The sequence below is a fragment of the Mustela putorius genome, unplaced genomic scaffold, assembly GCF_011764305.1.
Source record: "Mustela putorius furo isolate JIRA1106 unplaced genomic scaffold, ASM1176430v1.1 tig00000145_pilon_pilon_pilon, whole genome shotgun sequence".
Classification (NCBI taxonomy): Eukaryota; Metazoa; Chordata; class Mammalia; order Carnivora; family Mustelidae; genus Mustela; species Mustela putorius.
The window spans coordinates 40,108,472-40,134,749 of NW_025421294.1; the positions used below are offsets into that span (position 1 = coordinate 40,108,472).

At 43.2% G+C, this 26,278-nt stretch overlaps 1 protein-coding gene across 1 annotated transcript in view; it reads left to right on the forward strand.

The window, feature by feature from the left end:
• SLIT3 (slit guidance ligand 3) overlaps positions 1 to 26,278 on the forward strand; it is a 588,228-nt gene that overhangs the window by 32,991 nt on the left and 528,959 nt on the right. The window contains exons 2-3 of the mRNA XM_004737643.2: positions 12,546 to 12,617; positions 18,998 to 19,069. Coding sequence (XP_004737700.2) covers positions 12,546 to 12,617; positions 18,998 to 19,069 — 144 coding nt within the window. The remainder of the gene's footprint in view (positions 1 to 12,545; positions 12,618 to 18,997; positions 19,070 to 26,278) is intronic.

The window sequence follows — 26,278 nt, forward strand, 5'->3', positions numbered from 1 at the left end:
CTTTGAGGCTTTCTTTCCCACTCCGCCAGACTATCATGTGTATCAGTCAGCACGGATAAGGCTATGCCACAGAAACAAGTAAATCCGGATGTAGCAGAAGCAAAACAACAAAATTATCTTACTTCCTTATACCAGAGTCCAGTGCAGTTGGTCTGGGTAGTGGGCTATTTCATATGGTCTCTCAGGAACCCGGTTTCCTTCCATCATAGGACTCCACCATTTTTGACACATGGTGTACACATCTTGAGGAAGACAAGGGAAAAGAGTATAATGTGAAGGATGTTTTATGGTCTTTCCTGGAAATGGCTTATATCACTTCCATCTACATTTCTTTAATCAGAAATCAATCATATGATACCACCTAGATACAAGGGATGACAGGAAATTTAATCTTGCTGTTTACCTAAGAGGGAAATGAAATGGTTTGGTGAACTCATAGCATTGTTCCTGCCATATCATGTGCCCAACGTTTCTTGACCCATTTTCAAAGGCTGATCCCAATCTCTTTTGATTTTGGTCTCCTACTTCCCAGGGATTTGTGGAGCCAATTTTTTTTTTTTTTTTTTTTTTTTAGGTGCTCTCATATATAGGGTGGAGGAGTATTTTAAGAATGGGCATTCTGGGAAGAATTTGGAAAGGTATGAGATTTCTGGGCATGATAAAGTAGACATGTAGACTGAACCCTTCTAGGTTGATAGTTGTTACCTAGAGGTTATTGCTCAGGAAGAAATAAGTTGCCTTAAGTCATCATAGGAAGAATTTGGGAATGATTTGTTTATTTTATTTTTTTGTTTTGTGAGACTTGGGACTAGACTAGTCTGGGGGTTGTCATGAAGGGAGGGATTGAAGGACGTGGTTGAATAGACTAGGAGGATATGGGGAAAAGAACTATGGATTAGACTTTATGCTCCTTCAAGTTTTGTTAAACACTTGTTAAACACTGAGGTCCCATTAACCTATTCTGCATCTTTCTGTGGTCACATTTTGTATGAATAATAGTCAACAAATTGATGGTAATGATTACCCGTTGAGTATTTACTACCTGACCAACCCTATGCTAAATCACCTTATCATCTCTTTTACCCCTCATAACATCCTAGGAAATAGGCACTGTTATTATACCCATTTTACAGGTGAGAAAACAGAAGCTTAGGGATGAGTTAAGGAATTTGCCTAAAACCATTAACGCTGTCTGATAAAATTTGAGCCCAGACCGTCTGATTTTAGCACCTGCTTTCTTAAGCATTATGCTCCAGAGCAGAGATCTCAAACTCCAATGCCTGTGAGGGCCATGCAGGTGGCATAAGTGAGGGAAGCAGATGAATGGGACTAATGAATAGCAAAGTCTATACCTTGTCCAGAATGGACCGTTGCCTCTCAGCTCCAGTTTCCAGTGGCCATGAAAGCCCAGGGGGTCAGATCATCTGATTTTTTAGAGATAATCTAGAATTCCAGATTTGTATGTGAAATGCTTCCAAATTGGCAATTAGTTTATAAATGCTAAAATCATACTGAAAACCAGACTAAACATGTCTGCAGGCCAGAATTGGCCCATGGGCTATGAGTTTGCAAGTTCTACTCTACTGCCTCCAGCAAAGAGCTAGCTATGTCCCCTGTGTGCCCTTCATGCTGGAGCATGAGACTGAATAGAGCGAGACAGGGGCCAGCAGGGAGCCCTCCTGCAGCAGGGAGAAGAAGAGTGGGGACCCACACTCGCCCCTCCTCCTTGCAGAGCCCTCACCACCCCCACATCCAGCCATCCAGGTTGCCCCTCTGTCTGGCTGTTCTCTTCCCTGCAGGTAGCTGTCTGCAAAGCACTGGCTGCAAACTTTTGCAGGTGTAAAATTATATATGCGAGAGTGTTGCCAAGCCAGAAATTTAGCCCAGGGAGGCTTAGTTCCCAAACAACCGAGGTAGTGTGAAGCCAGTTTTTTAAATCAAATTCAGTCATTTCTCTCCCGAATGCGTGTATGTGTTTTTAAACTTGTATGTGGTTATGTAACTGATGAGGATGAAGTGAAAAAGTCAGAGAATAATTCAGTAATGTCTCCGTTGTGCGGTAAGACATGAGATGGAAGCTCTATGGGGCGGGGGGGATCCACAGTGAAATGTGGCTGCACCTGACCTGCTGGGATGGTGATTTGGTGATTCTTGAACATGTATTGCTTTCTCTCTTCCATCAGGGAAGATGAGTGGATGACTGGGGAGAGAAAGCAAAGAGAAGAAAGACATCCATATGGGTAGGGCCATCTGAGCAGCTTCTAAGAATTGTCCTTGAGCCTATCAAAGAGCTTTTTCTTTTGGCCAGACTTCCAGGTCTTAAATGGCTTTAGCTCTGCTGGTCACTTTGGCCATGAGAAGAGTCCAATTTCAGCTGGGCCACTTCTTTTCAACATTTTGGCAGGGAGAGGGGAGAGTGCATGAGTAATACATATTTACTGTGGAAAACATTGCTAAGAAGCAAAATGTAAAATATTTAAGAAAAAAACAAAAAAGGAGTAACATGGAGGGCTTTAGGAGAAGAAAAGGAAAAGTGAATTAGGGAAAATCGGAGGGGGAGACGAACCATGAGAGACTATGGACTCTGAGAAATAAACTGAGGGTTATGGAGGGGTGGGAGGTGGGCGGATGGGTGAGCCTGGTGGTGGGTATTAAGGAGGGCACGTATTGCATGGAGCACTGAGTGTGGTGCATAAACAATGAATCTTAGAATGCTGAAAAAATAAAATTAAATAAACACACACACACATACAACAAAAACTCTTTGCCCCAGCATCCAGAGAATACTAGTGTACATTTCTCTAAGTGTCTCCAAGGGACCTCACTTCATCCAAGGTGTCTGGGAGGAAGTGAGGGGAGTATGATCTGTGGTTTTGGCTCCCACAGAGCTTCACACTCCTTTGGGAGACGAGGCAAACACACAGGAAACAGGCAGCACACACGAGGTGGGAGGAAATGTGATGAAAGGCCAGAATGGATTGTGCAGAGGCTAAATGATGCAGAAGTTCAGAAGTTCAGAGAAAGGAGAGATCAGTGCAGGGTGGAGAGGCTGGGAAAGCTGCAGAGAGGAGGCTTGGTGGGGGTGGGGTGGGGGGTGCTTCACCAAGCCTGAAGAGAGGCCGTATGTTTCGTGAGGCAGCTGAAACAAAGTACCACAGACTGGGTGACTTAAATCAACAGAGATGCATTCTGTCACACTTCCTGGGCCCAGAAGTCTGAAATCAGGAAGTCAATATGGCCATGCTCACTCTGAAATCTGTAGTGGAGGGGAATCCTTCCTTGCCTCTCCCTAGCTTCTGGTAGTGGCTGCTGATCCTTGGCATTCATTGATTTGCAGCTGCCTCAATCCAGTGTCTGCTTCTGGTGTCCCCTGTCATTCTCCTTGTGTCTCTATCTTGTTGTCTAATGAGAACTCTAGTCATACTGGATTAGGGCCACACTAATGGCCTCATTTGAAACTAATTCCATCTGCAAAGATGCTACGTCCAGATAAGGTCGCTCTTACAGGTACTGGCAGTTAGGATTTCAACATATCTTTTGGGGAGACACAATTCAAACCACAGCATAGGGTAGGGGGTTTGGTTGGAGAAAAGATGTTGAGGGCTTCAGAGGCCAGCAAGTAGCAGGAACATAAATGTCAATGGAGTGTCTTGCAGAGTCCCAAATCAGGAAGGTGCTCAGTAAAGGTCTTTGGACTGAAAGAAGGAAGAATTCAATAAGGCAGGCTAAGTCCAGTTGTGAGACCCACCCAGCTGCAGTGCTATTGCACTGTGAAAAGCACTGGCATCTTGGGGAAATGTGTCTGGTTGTAAGGGACAGGTTTAATGTCAGGAGGAAGAGGTGGAGGGCTTAAACCATTTATTTTTCTGCTTGACCCCTTCTGTGGTTCCAAGTGCTGAAGGCATGAGAGCTGCCCCTGGGTGCTCCACAGTCTGGCTGCCACCTGCCTCTGTGATCCTGTTTGGTATTATTCTACTCCAGTCACCTGACCTTTCTGTTTCTTAGACCCTCCAAATGCTTTCTCTCCTCAGGGCCTTTGTGATTCTCTTCTGTACTTAGAAATGTCTCCCTTCAGCCTCTCCACTTGTCTGGTTCCTTCTTTCCCTTCAAGGCTCAGACCAAAGGTCTCTCCTGACCACCCAACCTAATGGCCCAACCTCCTCCCATGCCCACTTTCATTCTCCTCACCTCACCCTGAAATGATTTTCTAGTTGTTTCTTTGTAGTCTGTAATTCTTTTGTTAATCTGTGATTACCTCTGTCCCCCTGTCTTAGTTTCCTGTTGGTGTGTAACAGTCTTACCATAAACTTGGCTTAAAACAATTCTCCAGTTAGCTAGGGGCCTCTGCTTCAAGGTCTCACACAGCTGTTCATGGGGGGTGGGGTGGGAGGTGGGATATGGTCTCATCTGAAGGCTCAGCTGGGATGGATGCACTTCTGAGCTCTTGAGGTTATTGGCAAAATTGCAGTCTGTTAGATTGAAGTCTTGAGGCTCTTGGTGGTTGTTTTCCGTTCCTTGTTGGTTGTTTGTGGGGGCTGCCCTCAGTGCCTTGCCTCGTGATCCTAATATGGTCGCTTGTTCTTCATAGGTAACAAGGGAAGGGTGTCCCAGCAGGATGGGAACTAAAGTTGTATATAACATAATCACAGAAGTGCCATCCTGTCATATTTGTCATATTATATTAATGAAAACCAAGTCAGTAGGTCCTGCCTTGCTTAAGGAGAAGGGATTACTCAAGGGTGCTAATACCAGGAGATAGGGATCATGTAAGTCACCCTAGTGTCTATCTGCCATGCTCAGCAAGAGAATAAAACTTCCCTGAAAGGAACAATTTTTGTTGTTCAACGTGCTAACCCTAGCCATAAACACAATACCTAGGTCCAGAGTAAGTATATAGTAAAGGCCTATTGTAGGAATATAGGAAGGATGAAGAGAGCAAGAGAAAAAGGGAGGATGGAAGGAAAGAAGGAAGGGAGAGAAGAAGGGAGAAAGGAAAGATGGAAAGGAGTGTCCTGTCCTGCTTTCCCCTGTAACATGCTTTAACAGCCAAATAAATCTTGCAGTTATCCTAAAGCAGTGATGCTGGGCTTTTACACATGCTGCTGCTTTTCCCTAGAATCCTTTTCCTCTCTCTCATGTATTCCCATGCCAACCATCCTAGCTGTGGCCAACTCATTCTTCAAGTCTCGATTAAAACATTACCTTTTCCTGGAAGCTTCTTCTGACCCTTTAAACTTGGTATCCTCTCCTGTAAGCTTTTGTGTATAGCTCTGGCACAATATAGAACAGGAGTCTGTAAACTGTAGCTCCCAGACCAAATCTGGCCTTCAGCCTGTTTTGCAAATAAAGTTTTATTGGAGCACAGCCATACCCATTAGTTTATGTATTGTCTATGCTACAGAGCTGAGTTGAATAGTTGTGATAAAAAATATGACTGGCAAAACCTAAATTATTCACTGTCTGGTCCTTTGCAGAAAAAGTTTGGCACTTCGTGTAGACTGTTTAGCACAGTCTGTGGGAGTTGACCCTTTATTTCTTCCTCATTATACTTGCTCAATGTCGGAGACCATGCCAGTCTTATTTCCACCTGTGTCACAGCATCTAGTATAGTGCCTGAAACTTAGTGGTTAAGACAATTTACTGAATGAATGACATGAATGATGTATCAGTCAGAAAATGAAAATAGGGAGAAAAACTCAAGTTAGGATTATGTAAAGAAGATTGATGTACAAGGGGACTATTTTAGTAGTTGGGTGTGGTTCAGAGAACCAGGACTAGAAGCAATAGAGATGTTCTGAGCCAGAAGAGATTAGAGAAAGCAACTGTTCTGGAACCAGGAAATGGTCAACTGTGAAGAGGAGTCATCATCTTTGGTGGAGACGTTAGCTAACCTGAGTAACCTCTCAGGGAGGGAACCAGAAGAATAAATACACTCTTGTCACTCTGTTTTCTTCCCCCACCTCCTGCTCAACTCAAAGTGAAGCAGGAGGGCACAGCAGCCAACCTTGTGATGTGGTCCTGTCAGGTTAGCCTTGTGGGGTAAAGAGCGAATAACTGAAGTGGAGACCAAAGCCTCTTGACTAATTTATTCTGACTTGATTGGAACTTCTTTCCTGGCCGTAAATAAGGGGTCAGGCTGGACCACAAGATATCTTAATTCTGACCCCTCCTACCACTTTCTTAAGCAGAATTCCCCAGATTAGGCTTTGAGATTTTGAACATGAATGCATCACACCATCTTTTTTCAGAAGTTCTCTGTCCTTGTCCTCAGACCCTTTACTTCTCTGTAATCCCATCAGAGCCCTTGCTGTAACCACCGCATCACAATGTACTTCCTTCTCATCAGCTCCAGGTCTTCTGAGCTCCTGTTTTCACAGCTATCTCACTCGCTATGCACACTCGCTATGGAATCTAGACCACATCTCTCAACATCTTATTTTGTATATTCTTACATTGTTCTTTAAGTAATTCATGAGTCTCAGTCCATCTGCTCAACTAGATTCTACACTAAGGGCAAGGACCAGGCCATATTTTTAAGCCCACGTGGTTCTGGGCCCCCAAAATACAAGAATTCTAGATCTTAAAATTATTAAGACTTATAGGTCATGTCACCCAGCTTCCTACCTATCACAAGTACATCCAATCTGGCACGAGTTAACTACTGACCTCTGCTTATATACCCCTGTAATAGGGAATTACTTCATTGCAAGACAACCCTTCCAAATTTACCTTAGACATAGATACCATCTTTCCTGAACTCTGTAGATACTTGCTGTATGGGGCAGGTGGTCTTAAAGTCTGATTCGAATTGATGATGTATTCTCTAACTCTAACTCTGTAGTTAGAGAATCCTCTTTTTTGATGATTCAAAAAACATGTACCATCATAGGAAACATCTTTTTTTTTTTTTTTTTTTTGGACACCAGTCCTAAGTTCCACCTCTGCATCCTCTTCCTGCAAGTTGTTGGCTGTGAGTGAAAAAACTAACTACTCTGATTACTATTTTGCTATTTAAGAATAGTTCCTCACATAGTTTATCTCTTGAGCCTTATGGTCAACCTGTATAGCTGGTGTTCTTGGTCATATTTTATAAAACTCTCAAGAACAATACAAACAACTGGGGTTAAACAAGTTTAAACAGTGTTCCCAAAGCCACCCAGCTAAGAAGGAAGAGGGGACTGAAATCTACATCTTTTGGGTTTGGTATTGAAGCCCTTTTCTCCACACTACACTGTTTTTACTGCTCCCTCTTCCCAGATGTGCCACAGCAAAAAGAACATTTTGCTGGAATGCCACAGAATGAATCAAAAGAAGAATGCGAATATACGTGTGCCAAGTTAGGGACAGTGGCCGGCCCCAGAATATTTTTGTTTCATTTTTTCCAATGTTGTTCTGAATTCCTCATCCTCCCCACCCCACCCAAGGTGTCAAACAGATGTGAAAATACCACAAAGCTGCAGCTCACAGCATTGGTTTATGATTCACTGATTGGGGTGGGGAAAAATAATGCAGTGGATTACCATGGCAACTCCTATTTATATAGGCAATATGGTAGATGATGAGCAACATGGCAGAAACCAGACATGGGCAAAAACAGCAGGAAAACACCCCCACCTCATCTAGCTTGCAGAGGGTCTCAGCACCCCCACTGGCCCAGACCTCACTAGGAGACAGAAAAGGAAATGGGCCACCTTGGCTGAAATGGGAACCACTGAAGTCACCAGGAGTGCCCTTTGCTTTCTTTAAGATGGGATGGGAAATTCTGTTCTGTACTGTTCTATTTATTCATTTATTCATTCATTTTTCTCTCAGTCAGCAGCTAACCTGTTGTAATAGAATATGCTTAGAGTCTAGCTGTAGATGAGGAGCATGATGTGATTTAAAAAAAAAAAAAATGTCTTGTCCATTCAGAGAGCTCAAGTTCACATCCCGGCTGTTGCCACTTAATGGTTGTGTGACTTCATGGCAATTTGCTTTATCAGTAAAATCTAAGGTGGATTGGGGTGGGGGAAATTATGCTTCAGCTTCCTTCTGTGCAAAATGGGATAATAGTAGTGCCTACCACATATGATTGGTGTCTGGATAAGAAAAAATGAACATACAGTTTTTAACACAGTGTACATAGTTTGGGCCCAGCAAACATCAGATCTTATTAAGATGTATCTTCAGTATTTTTCTCTGTTTAAGGAAGATAATAACACCCACCTTTCAGAACTGTTGTGAAGAGAAAGAAAAAATAAAAAAGATGGGAAGATCCTGACTCAAAGATACTGCATTTGTCAGTGTAGACCGCTGTAACAAACAGGCCTAAAGTTTCAGTGGCTTTAAGAATTATTTCTTGAATGTGTCTGAGTTTTATGTAGGTAACTGGAGAGACAGGGGAGAGAAGGTCGCTATTCCACGCAGTCGTTCAAGGACTCAGACCTTTCCTGGCTGCCCTTTCTAGAGTTCTCCACTGGATTTACTGAACTCAGCCCAAACAGAGGGAAGAAAAAGAGCACAGAGGATTGGACAGGAAGTGTTACTCGTCAGGCCTGAGGGCAGTATTTATTGCCTTTGCCTGTGTTAATAGTGAGAACTTGGTCATATGGTTGCCCATCCCTGCCAGGGAGACTGAGAAATGTTACGCTGTGTTCACCAGACAGAGGAGAAATGGTTTTGTGGACAATTTGCCAGTCTCTACCATGATGAGAATGGTATGGTACCCACTACTGCGGTTATTAACATAACACCAGGGTGATTCTCATGGTATCATAAGGCTCACTTGAAGAGATGGGCAACCATAACTATGCAGCCTTTACTCCTGAGAGAAGAGCCTGTTCTCACTTCATTCCTAGAATGGTTGTTTTTTGCACCTGTGAGCCATCTTTGATCTTAGGCAAGCATAGAAAGGGCATGCCATTGAGAGTCATATGAAGGGACTTCCATTGTCAATGGTAAATTAAACATTCAAAAGGTGTCTTTCTCTTCCTTTCTCTTCCATCTCCCTTTTGTTGCCAAGCGAAACACTCCAAGACTTAAAGGCTTAAGACACAGTGCTCATTTTACTATTCTCCCTCACAGTTTCTATGAGCAGGAATTCAAGAGTAGTTCAGCTGGGCGATCTGGCTCAGAGTTTCTCATAAGTCATAGCCAGATGATAGCTGGAGCTGGAGACCTCAAAGGCGTTTGGACTGGAGACCTCAAAGTCCAAAGGTGTTTGCACTTCCGTGCCTGCCCTCTAGGCTGGAAACAACCAAACAGCCAGAGTGGAACTGCTGGGGCCCCTCTGGCACCTCTCTGTCTCTCCCTCTCTCTGGTCCTCTCACATGGCTGTACCAGTGGTGGCTCTAGGCCTCTGGTCTTCCCACATGGTGGCTCAGGGCTCCTGTACAAGTGCTCCAAGAGAGAGCCAGGCAGTCGCTTACTACCTTTTCTAACCCAGCCTCAGAAATTCCACAACATCATTCCTGCCCCAGGCTTGTCTAGATGGTCATGAGGCCTGCTCACTTTCAAGGGGAAGGGACCTAGACTCTACCTCTCGATGGCAGGCTTGTCAATGAAACAACTTGTAGGCATGTTTTCATACCACCCCACTTCCCTAGCCCACAGCTAGAACTGCAGTGGCTTCCCACCTAGTGTTCATGCTTGCATGTGTTTCTGAGCTCGTGCGAGGCTAAGATATACTGATTCTGATTCCCTCAACAGCCAAGGCTGAAGGCTAAGAAATCAGGCTGAAGTTCCAGAGTAGCCTGGACTAGAACAAGGGGAGCTGGGGGAGCGATGGGCACATGAAGTAGTATAGCCTGTTCTCCGTGTCCATTTAATTAATACCCATTTTCAGCCAAGCATGCTTGCAGTCAAGGCGTTATGTTCCTCGCCATTCTAAGGTTGCAAGTAGGAGAGGCTTCCATAAAGCATGGAGGCTCAGAAAAGTTAAGTAAAATACTAAAACTCACACAGCTGGGAGTAGGGGATAGGGAAGAGATTTGAACCCTGACCTGTCTCACCTCAGAGCCCAGAAACGTGCTCCCTGACCTCCCTCCTGGCAGGTGGGCAGTGTGTGTGCTGGTGGGCCTGGGGAGGATTTGGAAATAGGTGTCCTAGAAATGTGAGAGGGAGGGGCAGCATGAGGGGGCTGCTTGTGGTGCCAATTTACCACATATTGATCACAAAATGTACCCCCCTTCCATCTACAGGAAGATAGTATCCTGGAGTTCCCAAGATTCATCTGTAGGCACAGGGTTTGGGGTGGTGCAGGCAGCTCCTCTCGAGGCGCTGGAATTTCAGGCCGGAAGTGGTGGGTGCAGGGGAGAAGGATGTAGTTCGACTAATGATAGTAACAATAGCTGCCACGACTGAGTCTCTAACACATGCTCCAGGTGAACACTGTGTATGTGTCATCTCGTTTGACTTTTATAAAAGTCCTGGAGACTGAGGTGACCACCCTGTTTGTAGATGGAGCAGCTGAGCCTCGGAGATGAGGTGAACTGCCCAGAGGTCACTCAGCAGGTGGCAGGGCAGGGATTCAAACTCAGGTCTGCTTGTCCCTGAAGCTCTGCCTCCCCAACATGGACTGTGTGCCTGGGGCAACCCCATGACCGGTCCCTCCCCCCACCCCCACCGCCAAGTCCTCAGTGTTTCAGCAGCACGCTTTGTGCCCCTTCACATAATAAATATTAATTGAAAATATTGGTGCCACAGCCACCAGCACAAGCTGCTGAGATACCACGCTGGGTCCTGGTAATTAAACCCTTAGTTGCGTTGTCATATCTGCAGTTTTCGGTGTCCCCAAACATCAGTCCCGATTAAGACGGGAGTTGAGGATACTACTCAGGGTGAGCATGAGCGCGCATGCGTTCCTAGCCTCGCGCTGCTGTCTCATTCTCACACAGGCGACCTTTCTTTCTTTCCCTGGGTAGTTCTTGTTCCTCCTTTACCAGCACTCAGCTTGGTCTGGGAAGGCTATAGACTGCCTCTCTCCATCGCAGGCTAGTCAAGAAACAACTTGAGTGCTCTTTGAGGCAGCAGAAAACTGGATGAGGAAGGGAGGTGGTTCCCAGGTGAGGCTCCCCAAGGACTCACTTGATTTTTATTTTGGTATTATTTTCCAAGTCGGGAGTATAAGCCCTCTTCATAAAGTGCTAGAATCTGAAGACTGTTTCCCTGTTTCTTTGACACTGCTGCAGAGCTCACAGGTCCCTCTGAGGCTTGATGGCAGGAGGAGAGCTTCGGGTCCTGGCTAGAAAAACCCAAGGAGTAGTGACTGTGTGGATGGGGATCTGTCATAGGGAAAATGGCCTCCTTGGTTTCTGAATGTTCAGGACAAGAGCAAAGCCAGTTGACAAGTGACTTGTTGAAAGTCCAACATGGCCAAAACCCTGAGAAGTTTCTCAGAAAGGTATGGTAGATAAGAATTAGTCATTCAGCATCGTTATTAAGCACTGTAACATATTATTCATGGTTTTGGGTTTTTTTTTTTTTTGGCATCTAGTCTTAGACAATGTTAGTGAACACAGAGTATATGTACAGTTATTCATAGGCTCATTCTTGACTTTGGTTTTATCGAACCCTGGTTTTCCATTACCCATGGTGCCCTTCTCCCCAACACAAACACCACCATAATGCTTTCAGTCCTTCCATAGCAAATTCTTCTCTTTGGGACCGTCTTTAGGAGCGTAAACCTACCAATCGAGGCAGGGGCAATCCACGTAACTGTCTTTACCTAATGTATGAGATCAGCAAAGTTCCTTCTACTCTGTGCCAGGCACATACTCTCTAGATTGGGCTATGGAAGTAAAATGAGATAATACCTTTGTCCTCAGGGAGTTTGCAAACCAGCTGGAAAATAAACAAATACCTAAGTAGGTACCAAAGTCAGTCAAGATTCTTTTGGTTTCAAGTGGTAGAAAATTCAACTCAAATGTTTTAAGACAAAATATAAGGGAGATGGGGGTAGATTGGCTCAAGTAATTTCAAAATGAGGAAGTACTCAGGCCTGGGTAGACCCACCTCCTCACAGAACAGCACCAGGAATCAGTCTCTGTTTGACTCTGGAGAACTCTTTCTTCATAGTGGCAAAATGGTTTCTGGCAATGATGAACAGCTTGGAAACCCAGCGGGGAGAGAGATGTTAGGAATCTGAGTCATGTATACTTTCCTGAAACAAGTACTGTGATCAGGGGGAGTAAAGATGCTTATAAGCCTAGTCTGGCTTCGGTCTGGACCTGGGAAGAGGGGTCAGCCTCAGTGACGTGACCCGATCTGAGAGTTGGGGGAGGAGACTTCCAGAGAAAGAGCTGTTACCCAGAGAAGGGGCCACAGAAGCCAGGCGGCTAAATATAGCAGGGCTCTACTACCTACATAATGGGTAGCTTATTCCATACAGTATCCTTAAGGTTGGTTGGGCGTGCTCAGGGGATGACATTAATCATTGGAATTACCTTCTGCTTAACAAGCAGCATTCTTTCAAGCCCGCCTGAGTTGAATAGACCATAAGTATAACCTGCAAAAAAAAAAAAAAAAAAAAAAAAAAAAATCTGACCCAAATTTGCTCTCTATTGCAGTGACCTGGACAGAAATAACATTACCAGGATCACCAAGATGGACTTCGCTGGGCTCAAGAACCTCCGGGTCTTGTAAGTAACACAGGGCTCTTTGATGCATTTTCATTTTCAGCTCTTCGGCCTTGTGAAAATGTTCTGCTGCCCTGACATCACACCCCCCTGCGCTGGGTGACAGGAATGTACCATTCTGTAACAGAAAACCCTTCATTCGTGTACCCGGGTTTTCACAGGTATCTCATTCTGTGTCTCCATGCTGCGGGCTGGGCTCGACCAGTGGAGGAAGTCAGGGACAGGGAAAACAGAAGGCTCTGCACAAATAAATCAACATCCCCAGCTTCTAGGATGACAGCAATACCTGCTTGACTAATCATGCTACTCTTCATAGAGATTATAATTCCTTCTCCAGCCTGTGTGTTAAAAGGGTACCAGAAGGAAAGTTATTTATCTTGTTGCTTACTGGAGAGGAGAGGAGAAGGGAGAGAGAGAGTCAGGCAGGGTCAGAGCCGCTGCTCTAGACGCACAGCTGTACAGAGACAGGTAGCAAAATTGGAGCTGGGTATTGATGCAACCGGGGAGCAAGAAATACCAGGTTTCCTTGCTAAATATTGAACACCTTCACCCATCCCTAAGTCTGTGAGTGTTGAGAATGTGTCTCACTGCTTGTCCGTTGCCAAGTGTGAGGCATTTAGAGGTACAGAAGAGAGGCAATTGGAGCCTCTTTTCTGCTTTACTCAGGGGCTGATTTTGCCCCATAGGTTTGGCTCCAGCCCAGGAACATCGTCCGGGCAATCTGGCCATTGCCTTGGTGTTTGTCAGGTAATCGTGGATAGCGAATCCCTACTAGAAGCAGCAGCCAGAGTCTTGGTATCTGAAGCCATCTTCTTCTTTTTACTAAGAGCCCATTGTAATACAAAGAATTTTATTGTAGGGATAGGAAGTACCATGTTCTGGCCCTACATCAAAATTAACTGCCCGAGTGATTTGGGGGGCATCACTATAGCTGTTTGGACCTCAGTTTTTTCATGTGTAAGTAAGTAAAGCCCTAGTTCAGCAGGGCTGCTGTGGCAAAGAACCACACAGTGGGTGGCTTGAACAACAAAATGTATTGTCTCCCAGTTTCCAAGGTCAGAAATCCAAAATCAGGGTGTCCATGGGGTTGGTCCCTTTTGAGGGCTGAGGGGGAGGATCGGATCCAGCCCCTCTTCTAGCTTCTGGTGGGGGATCCCTGGTTTCTAGATGGTTGTTTTCTCCCTGAGTCTCTCACACTGTCCTCCTCCTGTGCCATCTCTGTCTCTGTTCACATTTTCCCTTGTCACAAGTGACACCAGTCGTATTGGATTAGTGCACACCGTAATGACCCCATTTTAACTGAATTACCTCAGTGAGGACAGTATCTTTAAATAAGGGCACATTATGATAGCTTAGGAATTAGGACATCAGCATATGAATGTGGGGGGGGGATATAATTCCATCCATAACAAATTGTCAGAAGTCCTCCTAACTCTCATGGTTGCACAGTTAACGCTCTATGGTTTTAACATTTTCACAAAGTCTGTTTATTCTCACCGCAACCTGTGGAATATTACTTGTATAGCATTGCTTTTCTGATGGAGAAGTAGGTAGTGGTAACAATGGTGAGGATAACCAGCAGATACATGGTACCTTTCACAGACCAAGCTCTGTGTTACATGGTTAGTAACTCCTGTCCACCCAGAGGAAACAGAGGCACAGTTGGTTAAGTTGTCCCTGCTTCACATGGCAAGGAGAAATCAGAACCCGGAATGTGTGCTTTCTAACCTCTAGGGAAAACTGCCGTTCATTTGCATTATAGAAATTTTTGAAAACCAAGAAGGAGTAGTCGCCCCATCTTATAAATGCAGCCCTGGTGTGCAAGTAAGCGGCTTACCTGAGTTTCCCTGAACATCAGTGTGTGGGGACACTAGGATCTGTATGTTGGCCCTCCAGATACCAGATGTTTCCTCCTTGATATATTCTCCAGCTGTGGCATGTTCATACTCCTCTCACCATCCTCAGGAGGAAAGGGCGGGCGGCAGGAGGCCGTGCCTCTACCCTCTGGCGAGTCTTTTGCCCTAAGCAGTCCCATGTTTGTCAAATGACCGGCAGCTTTCAGGAGATGCGTGGGGGTCAGAATTGAGACTGGGGTGGGTTGAGCGAATTCCGGGGCTCCGTTTTAGAGTAACTTTTATTGACGTGATAGAGGCAGTAAACTGATTGCAGGTCATTTGACAGCTTAAAAAACAAACATTTAACTTCTCTCTTTGTTTCCATTTTCCCCCTTGCATCTGTGAGAGATTTCCTTTCATACAAGTCAGAAATTTCACCTAATGCTTCATTTTCTACCCAAGTCAGAAAAGAAAACCCTTTGATTTTCTTACCATTACATCAAAAAGGCTAATAAAAATTCCAATTTCCATATCTGCTCTCTGCAAATAGAAAGTTTAAAATAATCACAAAAGATTGTATTAATATCCTCTGGATGGTCTACAAAACATTGCTTTGACTCCAGTTTAATTGGCACATTCTTCTTATTTTGATAAGCAACACCAAAACACTCCCCCTCCCCCCCTAACAGACTCTGTTAATATACTGTGTTTCATTATCTTCCTTATCAACTCAAAGACAATCCCATTCAAGTGGCCCTTTATTACTGTGAAAGAATCTGTTAGGTGGGATAGCTGAAATGCTTTCTCACACCAGTAAAATACCCAGACATTTAAACCATATTTTCCCTCAATCTCTTCTTTTTAGCGGAGTAACCTAGACAACTATCTTTTTTGAAAAGCTTTCATCACACCTTGGCACATTCCCTATATCTGTTTCTTATTTACAATTTATAGTGAAGCCAGGAAAGACTCAACAGTCTTGAATAATTTGAGCTTGCCACATATTTCCGTGCAGAACTTTTAATACAGCGCAAGTGAATGGGCAAAAGCAGATAAAATGGAGATTGGGGGACTTTGGTCTCATCCCAAGGCAGTTTACCCCAAATAAAGTACATTCAAGGAGAAATAGAAGAATTGCCCATAACAATTCTTTCTCCCATGGGGTGAGAGTAGGAAAAGATCTCTTCTGGTGTTTTATCAATTACATTTCGTTTCCTAGTCGTCTGTTGCAAGAATTCTGCTATGCCCACAATGTGGGAGCCAGCTTTATGCCAAATGGGGTTAATAAAAGAGTTAAACTCCTCCCCAGCCATCATCACATGGGGCGATTTCCGATTCTGATCCAGTGTTAAAACTAAAAAAAATCAATGCTAAAAGAGCCGAAAATGAACACAGTCTGTGTGTCTCTAACTCAGAACAGACTCAAACCATGGACAGCCTTTCTGGGCATCCAACCTTTCCTGGATCCCTGACTGCCTGCCTCTGGTCAGTAGAATGAGAGCGAAAGCAATGGCGTTAGCCCAAGCTCCTGCACTGCATCTCAGCCTGCAAGTCTGGATGGAAGGTTCCCAGCTGCTTCATTCGTTCGTTTGTTTGTTCAGTCGTTGATCAGATGTTGATTATTTACTGCACCTTTAAAAGTCAGGTACTAGGCTAGACTCTCATAGGTCTAGGAAGTAGATCTAGAAAGGGACCCCAGTTACCTTACCAGCCAGGATTCCAGGAGGAAAGAGATAACACTCACTCAGGACAAATAAGGAGAGCTAAATAAGGAATTATTTACAAAGGTGTGGGCAAAGTTAAGGGAAACCAAGAAGACGTGGTGCAGTTTCCTGGGGCTAGCAATAAGGAGCTACACCAGTACTCTGGGCCTCAGTGGTCCCACCAAGGTAGGAACTACCTGGCAGGATCTGTGGTCTTAGGTAGAGAGACACAGTCAAGCTGAAGTTACTTGGCAGGGAAGGAGGTGGGAATAAATCCCGGGATATCCCTCCATCTCACCCTCTTATTTTCTTCTGGTTCCTTCCATTGGCTGGTTCAACTAGAAACCAGAGTCCAAGAAGCTTCTCAAAGTGATAAAAATTAGCCTCCTAGCCTGAGCAAAGTAGAAAAGGGGCAGATATCGAATACAGATGTCTTTGCTTTTTTTGGCTCTCCTTTCTGAAAGAAGCTAGTAGTGTTAGATTAATTAGTACAGAACTAAAAGATTCATCAGCAGTTGGAGTTAAACTCCTTCAGAAACCTAGCAAGAATATCACACTCAGTCACTGTAGTGTTGCTCTTTGTTATAATTGGGAACTTATGACAACAAGCACTGTGGATTGATTGATAGTAAAAACCCAGCTAAACAAATCCCCAGTCACTAATATTGAACTGGTTCCCTGTTTAGTGAGATGTGCTAGTGTGAGTCTGTTGGCATTCCAAGGCCCTCCTCGCCATATGGCAGGATAGAGGAAAAGACAAGGGAAGGAAAAAGAACATTTATTAAGCCTCTGATAGTACTCCAGATCCTGGACTAGATAATTTACACACCTTATTCCATTTTTACCCTCACAAGGACTTAGGAGATTTTTTTTTTAATTTTTTTTTTTTTATTTGACAGAGAGAAATCACAAGTAGATGAAGAGGCAGGCAGAGAGAGAGAGAGAGAAGCAGGCTCCCTGCTGAGCAGAAAGCCCGATGCGGGACTCGATCCCAGGACCCTGAGATCATGACCTGAGCCGAAGGCAGCGGCTTAACCCACTGAGCCACCCAGGCCCCCCTTTTTTTTTTTTAATTTTACAAGTGAGGAAACAGAGTCCCTGAGAGGTTGACTGAATAACCCAGTGTCACACCATCAGCTGGTGAGAAAGCAAGATAGGGGTTTCACACCAGATTTGACAAGCACACTAAACTGGGGGTTAGAGAGCCTGTCCTAGATGACTGTGTCACTTTATCTGAATAATTTCTCCCTGAGCAAGTCTCTTAGCCTCCCTGCTTCATGGTGTCCACATCTGTTAAGTGAGAAGATAGTGAGGGGCCAGAGCAACATGAAGGTATGAACTGGAGTGGGCGAGGACTGAGACAGACTGAGGGGCTCTTGTGCCTTGCCTGACCCTATACTCAGGTCCCACCACTTGTTGGTATTTGGAAATACAGGAGCTGGGTTTTTAAAAGGAGCTTCTTTTGTGATACGGCTGTGTGTGTGTGATATTGATTTTTAATTGTTTGCAAAAAACTCATCAAAAATGTAAAATGTCATTGAACCCAAACAAAATCCCTTATCACACTGGTAGTCTGAGTCAGACACATCATATGCCCTAGACTAGCTTTTCCCTTGATAGAAAATCATATGTTTTGTGGCCCCAAGGCATCTTTAGTTTTTCATTATTGAAAAGCCTTTTTTAAGTGGCTGCTGCACTAGGCAACGGTGTTAGGGTGAAGAGTATAATAATAAACAGAAGTTCTTACCCTCTTAGTCCTTAGGCATCTTGGGGAAGATGAACTTAAAAATAAACACCAGGACCCCAGTGTTAAGCCCCAAAAGTACGGAGGTTATGAAATGCCTCGGAGACGTGGGGCTGGCATGGATGGAATCATTTTGAGATGAAGGTCAAGCTTCCTTAAAGCTGCCTCCCATCCTTCTGCTTTTCCTTTAGGTGCTCGGGGCACCTCTCCTTCTGCCTAATCCAGGGGCACCCACAGCCCTTCCTAAACTCCTCCTTCCAAAGACTCATCTTTCAAACATAGTTGCATCTCCCTAAGTCTTATTCAGCCAGCAGGATTGGTTCTGGATGAAAACTGGGCAACCTCACTGCTTTCCTTCTCTCATTGCTTCCCTTAGCCTAAAGCTAATCCAATTTAAGCTGCCATTGTATGTGTGTGTGTGTGTGTGTGTGTGTGTGTGTGTAAGTTAGGGAAACAAATATTTCATTGTATACTCAGTTCTTAGGATATGCACTTAAGCAAAGTGTTTAGGTTTTTAATCATCTGCATGGAGGACTTTGGAGGTCAGCGGAGTCTGTGGCTGGACTAGCTTTTGTGACCATCACCCTCAACGTTGGGAATGGCCAGGCTCTGGGTGAGGAGATTTCCTGGCACAGACTGTTGTCCAACAGTAAGGTCACTCTTTCTACTAGGTGACCCACAGACAGAGTACACAGAGAAGGCCCTCTTTAATGAAGTATTTTTATATCCCTAGAGGAGGGAGCTCCAAGGGAAGAGATGCTGAATATCTGTGTGGTTTTTATAAGAAGCAGCTTTTACCTCTTCTTTTTCTGTGCAACATCCTGCAGTGCTTGGGGGGACATTTGCTGAGAACATTCTTAAAATAGAGGCATGGAAACCAATCTGTCAGGTAGAAGTGTGCAGGCGGCGAAACCCTGGTTACCGTGACACCAAGCTGGCATGTGAATTATCTTGTCCCACCAGACTGATCCTGGCTTGGGGTGGGGGGCGGGGCAGAGTGTTGTGGGAAGGGCTGAGTGACCCTGCCTGCTGGGCCCAGAGCCTAGCACCAAGACCCTTCAGGCCCCTTGTCCTTGACCGCTGCTGTTTCTTTGGTTCTAGGCATCTGGAAGACAACCAGGTCAGCGTCATCGAGAGAGGCGCCTTCCAGGATTTGAAGCAGCTGGAGCGATTGTAAGTATAATACAACCTCCTTTCTTGAAAAGTCTTTTTTTTTTTGGTAAATTGACTTCATTGCGACCTTGCCAAAAAAAGTCTCCAATGCTTAATGAAATGTTTGCTCTTTCATTTAAAGCATTTTAGATACATGTTAAAGAGACATGGAGATCCTTTTAAACTCTTTCTCTTTATTTTATTTTAATTTTTTTTAAACTTCTTTTCTTTAAAAGATGCTAGGATTGGCATCTGGGGTGTATTTTTCTTCTTCCCAGGCTTGAGCTGTTGCTATCGATATCTGTACATGGCGCTGGTCCTTGCCCAAGCCTCTTCCCTTTTGCAGAGGGTGGAAGCCAGCAGTGGGTTTTGCTGTCATGGAGGCCAGTGTTGGATACTCGCTATTTCGCTGCCCCCTCCTCCCAGAGCCGCCCCCGCCCCTCACGGGAGAGCAAGGACGGGAGAGTGGGCAGGACCTTCAGTGTGCCTGCATCTCCACTGAGCATCAGCCTGTCAGGAAGCCCACATGTTTCCACAAGAGAATGTAGTGCCAGGGTTTAAAAATAGGCTGCTATTCTATCAGAGGGAGAGATGAAGACAGTGGGGATGGAGATGGATGAAGCCTCCATTTGTTGTGATGATTAATGCTTTTGCAGAAAACTCTTGGGTCACTCGGATGGGGCTGCTCCTTAGATGGTTAAGTGGGCAGCTTCACCTTTCCTCAGTTAATCACATCTGGCAGCTCGTAACATCTGGATATTTGCTTCCTGCCCTCTAAGTGGGGCCTGTCCCCAAGAGCACTTAGTCATGCCGGTGGGCGGTTCTCCTCCACATTTCCCTCTGCATCCTGGTTGGCCTGACATTTCAGCCTCTCTCCTGCCGTTGGGTGCAGGGCTGCCACAACTCACTGCTCCAGCAGCCTACCTAGAAGGTTCCTGCTCGAGTTACCTGTCCTGTCGCCACATCTCGTCTACAGAGATGGGCATGGGTCAGGTGGAGGGCCTGCCACCAACGTGCTGGCTTTATCATCTGCCACCTTTTCCCTTGGACTCCTGGCATCTAGGGCGACACGGGTATTATCCAGCAGAATCCGGTACTCCCCCTGCTTTGTGTGAACCCTCTCCTTTATTGCTCTCCATCTGGGTTAAAGGTCAGCGTATGTTTCTGTTGTTGGTTTAAAAAATATGACATTTATTTCTTATAAAGGAAAAGAGTTCTAAAAATAATAAATGCTGCCTCTGTTTATGCTTATATTTTTAAGTTGCTTCAAACCTAAATTCTCCTTATTTAGACTAAGGGAAAAAGAAGTATTTGTTGAACCTGGTTCTTTTTGTATGAGGTAGTAAACATTTCTGTGGAAGAGTAAATATACAGTTCTTTGTGAAAAGGCCACGTCTTGCTTAGTCTTCTGATTAGAAAGGTAAATAAACTCCTAATTTATTCATTTCATGATTGTGGGGAGGGAACTAATTGATCATTGAGTACCTTGGACATGCTTGGAACTATGCCGATGTTTTGTATGCTATCTGTTGTTTTATCCCCACTAAATTCCTATGAGGTGTTATTACCCTCATTTTGCAGATGAAGAAACAGAGGCCCAGGGAGTTGAAGCCAAAGAATTGTCAGGGGTGGGGGTGGGGAGCCAAGATTCAAAGCCACATCTGTCTGACATCAAAGCCCACGGCCTTTCATAGTTCTGTGCTGCGGACATTAGATGAAGTGTGATCTTTAGCAATGGCCCTGCAAATAGCCTCTCACATACCCACTTAGCTCCCGGGGACTATCAGCGAAATATGCTGGCTAAAAGATGCTTTTCTTCGGGTTGGTGAACACAGCAGCCCTGTACCCAACGGCAGGAGAAAGAGGCTGAAATGTCAGGCCAACCTGGACCCAGCAGCTTGCAGTCGCAGGGTAAACCTGGCTGTTTCTCCACTTTTGTGTAATAGGAGGCAAACGCTCACTGCTCTACTAGATAAACCCTCAGTTCTTACAGCTGAATGCAGAAGTTGACTTCTTGTTCATATCCAACCCAGGAAGGGTGTTCTTGGTTGCTGGACCTCTCTCCTCCAAGGGGAGACTCAAGAACACAGGCTCCTTTCATTCCTCGGCTCTGCCATCTTTAAACAGTGGCTACCAAGGAACCAATGTGTGTGTCTGAATCAAACCACTGGAAGGGAAAACAGCATGAAGGATTGCACATGGGAGGTTTCTAGGGGCCAGACCTGGAAAGAGTACATATGACTTCCCCTGTTACATACCTTGGATTAGGAATTGTTCACATGGCCACAGTATGCTGCAGAAGAGGCTGGGAAAAGTAGTCAGGGTGTATGCCCAGGAAGTAGAGGACCAAAATGAGTGAACAGGTAACCTGTCTCTGACTTACACTGCAAGTGGTTTAAAGAAGTACTTGGACAGGAAGGAGAATGAAAGCATAGGTGGCTGGACCAGTATGCACAGTTGGATGGACCCCCTTAGTTAAGGCTTTCCAGTGTCAACAAGAGAGGGTGTGTGTGACATTATCCTGACGTGTTAATCTGGTGTTGCTTATCCGTTGGGTCCCCAAACAGACTGAGAGCTATAGAATGGGAAAACTGAATGTGTCTGTGGCTAACAGCTAAAGAATTAGATGGCTGAGGGTGTCCTCTGTAGCTCCCACTCCTGACTTACCTTACTGGTGTCTCTATATTTGGTAGTAGATTTATCTTTATCGATCTTACTCTGAAATAAAGCCTGGAAATTATATGGGTTTTGATAATTCATTTCTGAAGTATTGATTTTCATTATGAATGGCCTTTATTCATTTGATCTCTTGTGCCTTCCTGGGAAAGGGGAGAGAAATCTGTCCCTCAGGTCTCTAGTCAGAGTTCTCCATTATTCCATGAAATGGCCTCTGCTGCAGAATAAGTTGCGTGTCTCTCCTCACATACAACAGTGATTGTTCTTTTTTTTTTTTTACAGTGATTGTTCTTATCACAGCGCTTATCATGCCGACTATTAATTCCATATTTGCCTATTGTCTCTCTCCAAAACCACGAGTATGTTGAAGTCAGAAATCATGTTTCATTAGGTCTTAATCTCAAAGCTTTGCACAAGGCATGATAATAAGTACTTGTGGAATACTTATCAAATACTTGGGTTTTTGTTCTATACTAATGGCTCTGAACTGGAACCAATTCCCCCCCACCTCTCACCCAGGGGACACTTGGCAATGTCTCGAGATATTTTTGGTTGTTGACAACAGGATATGCTGCTGGTATATAATGGGTAAAGGTTAGGAATGCTGTTGAAGCACATTCTACAATGTACAAGACAGCTCCAACAACAGAAAATTACCGGGTTCAGAGTGTTAACAGTCCTGAGGTTGAGAAATTCTGCTCTTTACCTACTATGTATCAGATGGTATTATAGACACTTGACATATGCCATCTCATTTAATCCATACAACAATTTTTCAAATTTAGAATTCTGTGTCCTTGATGTGACAATATATAATTCAAAACATTGGCTTTAAAGTATTGTTGCTAAGTATGTCTCCCCTACATCTAATTTAGCTACATCTCACTTTTGGTTTCTGAAGAGTAGACAGGATAGAGGACCAAGTTAAATGAAGGAACTAAGAGGAACAAGTAAATCCTATAGATGGAATATTCTACAAGACAGCTGCCTTGGTCTCTTCAAAAATGTCATGAATGAGATGGAAGCTAACTGTTGTAGATTAAAAGACACTTAAGATAGAAACAGTAGCAAAAAGTTGGGAGGGTCAATGGAATATAAGTGTTCTAAGATCTTTGAATTGTCCAGGAAGTGATAATAGCATAAAAGTTTATTGCCTTATTAAATCAAGGATGCATGTTGCAACCTGTAGGATAACCTCTAAAAAGAACAGTTTAAACAACATAATAACCTAATAGAGGGAGTAAGGACATAGAATGATACAAAGAAAAATATGGTTAATTCAAATAAGGGATAAAGGAAAGAAAAAGGAACATTGAACAAATGAGACAAAGAGAAGACAAATAGTAAGATGATTGTAAACACAAAAATATCATAATTATTGTGTATGTAAATGGATTAATCCTCCACTTAAAAGACAGAGTGGATAAAAAAACAAACAATAATTATATGCTTCTTAAGAAGACAAACATCAAACAAGAAGATAGAGAAAAATTGAAAGTAAAAGGGTGGGAAAGATATCATGAATACTAACCAAAAGAAGGATGCTGTGGCTTTATTAATACTACATAAAATAGACTTACTTCTTAAAGTTTATTTATTTGAGAGAGAGGGAACACACAAAACTAGTGAAAGTATTAGAACTAGTGAGAGAGTACCTGAATTGAGTGGAAGACCAGAGGGAGAGGGAGAAGCAGGCTTCCTGCTAAGCAGGGAGCCCCAATGTGGAGCTCAATCCCACGACACTGGGATTATGACCTGAGCTGAAGGGCAGATGCTTAATTGCCTGAGTAACCTAGGTACCCAGTCTATCATAAAATAAACTTAAAAAAAATTATTGGAGAGAAAGAGGGCTATTTCAAAATGACAAAGAAATAAATACACCAGAAAGGAATCTGTATTTTTATGTGTAAAAACATAGCCTAGCGATACATAAAGCAAATATTGACAGAATTAGGAAGATAGACAAGTTTACATTCTTAGTTAAGATACTGTTCTTATAATTAATGGGATAAGGAGATATAATCATTAGTAACAATCTGGAGTATTATAATATTAGTAACAATATAAAATACTATTAGTAACAATATGGAACAATATGACAAAGTTTGCAAACCTGACCTAACTGATACTTAGAAAATACTGCAACCAGAAAAATTTAGAATAAACATTTTTTTCAAGTGGGTATGAAACTCTTATTAAGCATGGATCTACAAAGCAGGTCTCAAAAATATCAAATGGTTGAAGTCATATGGTGTATTTTCTTTGGCCACAGCAGAAATATTCAAGTCAATAAGAAAACAATAACTAGAAAATTGCAAAATACTTGGAAATTGAGTAATATACTTCAAAGTAACATCTGAATCAAAGAACATATCATAGGGGAAATTGGGAGATATATTTTCTGGATGTTATTAAACATACAACATATTACAATGTGTCAATTTTAGCGAAAGCCATGCTCAGAAAATGGATAGAAGGAGCACGTGTACCCAAATGTTTATAACAGCAATGTCCACAATACCCAAACTATGGAAAGAACCTAGATGTCCATCAACATATGACTGGATTAAGAAGATGTGAGATATATAGATAGATAGATATAATGGAATACTATGCAGCCATCAAAAGAAATGAAATCTTGCCATTTGCAACGATGTGGATGGAACTAGAGGGTATTATGCCGAGTGAAATAAGTCAATCAGAGAAAGACAATTATCATACGATTTCCCTGATATGAGGAATTTGAGAGGCAATGTGGGGGACTTGGGGGGGGTAGGGAAGGAAAAAATGAAAAAAGAGGGGATCGGGAGGGAGACAAACCATAAGAGACTCTTAATCTCACAAAACAAACTGAGGGTTGCTGGGGTGTGGGGGGTAAGTGATAGGGTGACTGGGTTATAGACATTGGTGAGGGTATGTGCTATGGTGAGTGCTGTGAAGTGTGTAAGCCTGACGAATCACAGACCTGTATCCTTGGGGCAAGTAATACATTATATGCTAATAAAAGAAAGAAGAAAATGGATAGCCTTTAAGTTACATCATTCAATTTATGACTTATGTATGCTATCATATATTTTAAAAGAAGTAAGGATAATTTTTTTCTTTTTCTTTTTTATTATGTTCATTTAGCCAACATATAATACATCATTAGTTTTTGATGTAGTGTTCAAGGATTCATTAGTTGCCTGTAACACCCAGTGCTCCTCAACACATGTGCTCTCCTTAATACCCATCACCCAAATAAAATCTTGATGAAAGTATCCATCTCAAGAAACTAGAAAAAGAACAAAGTAAAAGGAAGAAATCAGGAAGAGCAGAAGTATATGAACTAGAATCATATGTAAAGTGTTTAAGAACTCTGAAAAGCCAAACTTTCATTCTTGACACAATAAAATCACAAAAACTAGCAAGACTGATCAGAAAACAGAAAAGAAAGAAGACCAAATTGCCTATATAAAGGATAAAAAGGAGAACATATCTATGAATTTTACAGATTAAAGTGATGAGTAGATTTTGAAGAATGTTAGTTCAGTGATTTTAAAGATTAAGTGGAATTGAAAACAAGCAAGGAGGAATAGAAAGTCTATATAGTCCTATATCTATTAAAGAAATTAAATCTTTAATTAAAACGTTCCACCTAACAATCAAGACTCAGATGACTTCACTAGGGAATTTTACAAAAGCTTTAAGGAATAAATAATATCAACTTAACATAAATTGATTCTATAAAAAGAATAGATGTTTGTCATTTGGACAATATAATTTTTTTTTCTCCCAACCAGAGAGTGGGAGATTCTTGTGTGACTGCCAAGCAGGGCACTGGTTACTTGAGCTTTATGGTCCATGAGCAGCGGGACCCAGGCCGAGGTTGGGCATTACAGGGTCTCAGCTCCTACCAGGGAGAGGAATGTCCCCCAGGCCAGTGAGGCAGTGGCCAGCAGGGTGGTGGTGGGGGAGGGCAGTCCTGCTGAGGCCAGAGCAGGTGGCAGGGTAGACAGTATAATTTTTATAGCAAAATCCAACAAGAACATTTCAAGAAAAATTATAAACCAACATATTTCATGAATATTTATATGGAGTTCCTAACAAAATATTAGCAAAGTGAATCTAGTAGTACATGAAAAAGATATATACAGCCAAGTTTGGATTATTGAAAGAAGACCAGGTTGGCTTAATATTTGAAAAGCTGTTTCCAAATTAAAAAATGCTAAACAACTAGGGTAGCAAAACCAAAGACATAGGCAACATCTATAATAAAATGGTTGACACAGTATCTTAATAAACCTCTGCATTCCCAATAAAAGTAAGCAGGGAAAAACAACTGGTGGTTACAAGACTGTTGTGTTATCTCATCTGTGTGGGACAAAGCAGAGGGAAGCCAACTGAAATTCTTATGACTCTGAGAACAGGAGATGGCTTAAATAACCAATACGTACTCATTGGAAAACACAGTGGCCAACCTGAGAAAAGCTGCCAAAAATGGATGAGAGTTGGATTAGCTCCAATTCATGGTAAGTACAAAGGAACTGTGATGTGATAATGACTGCTAGTACT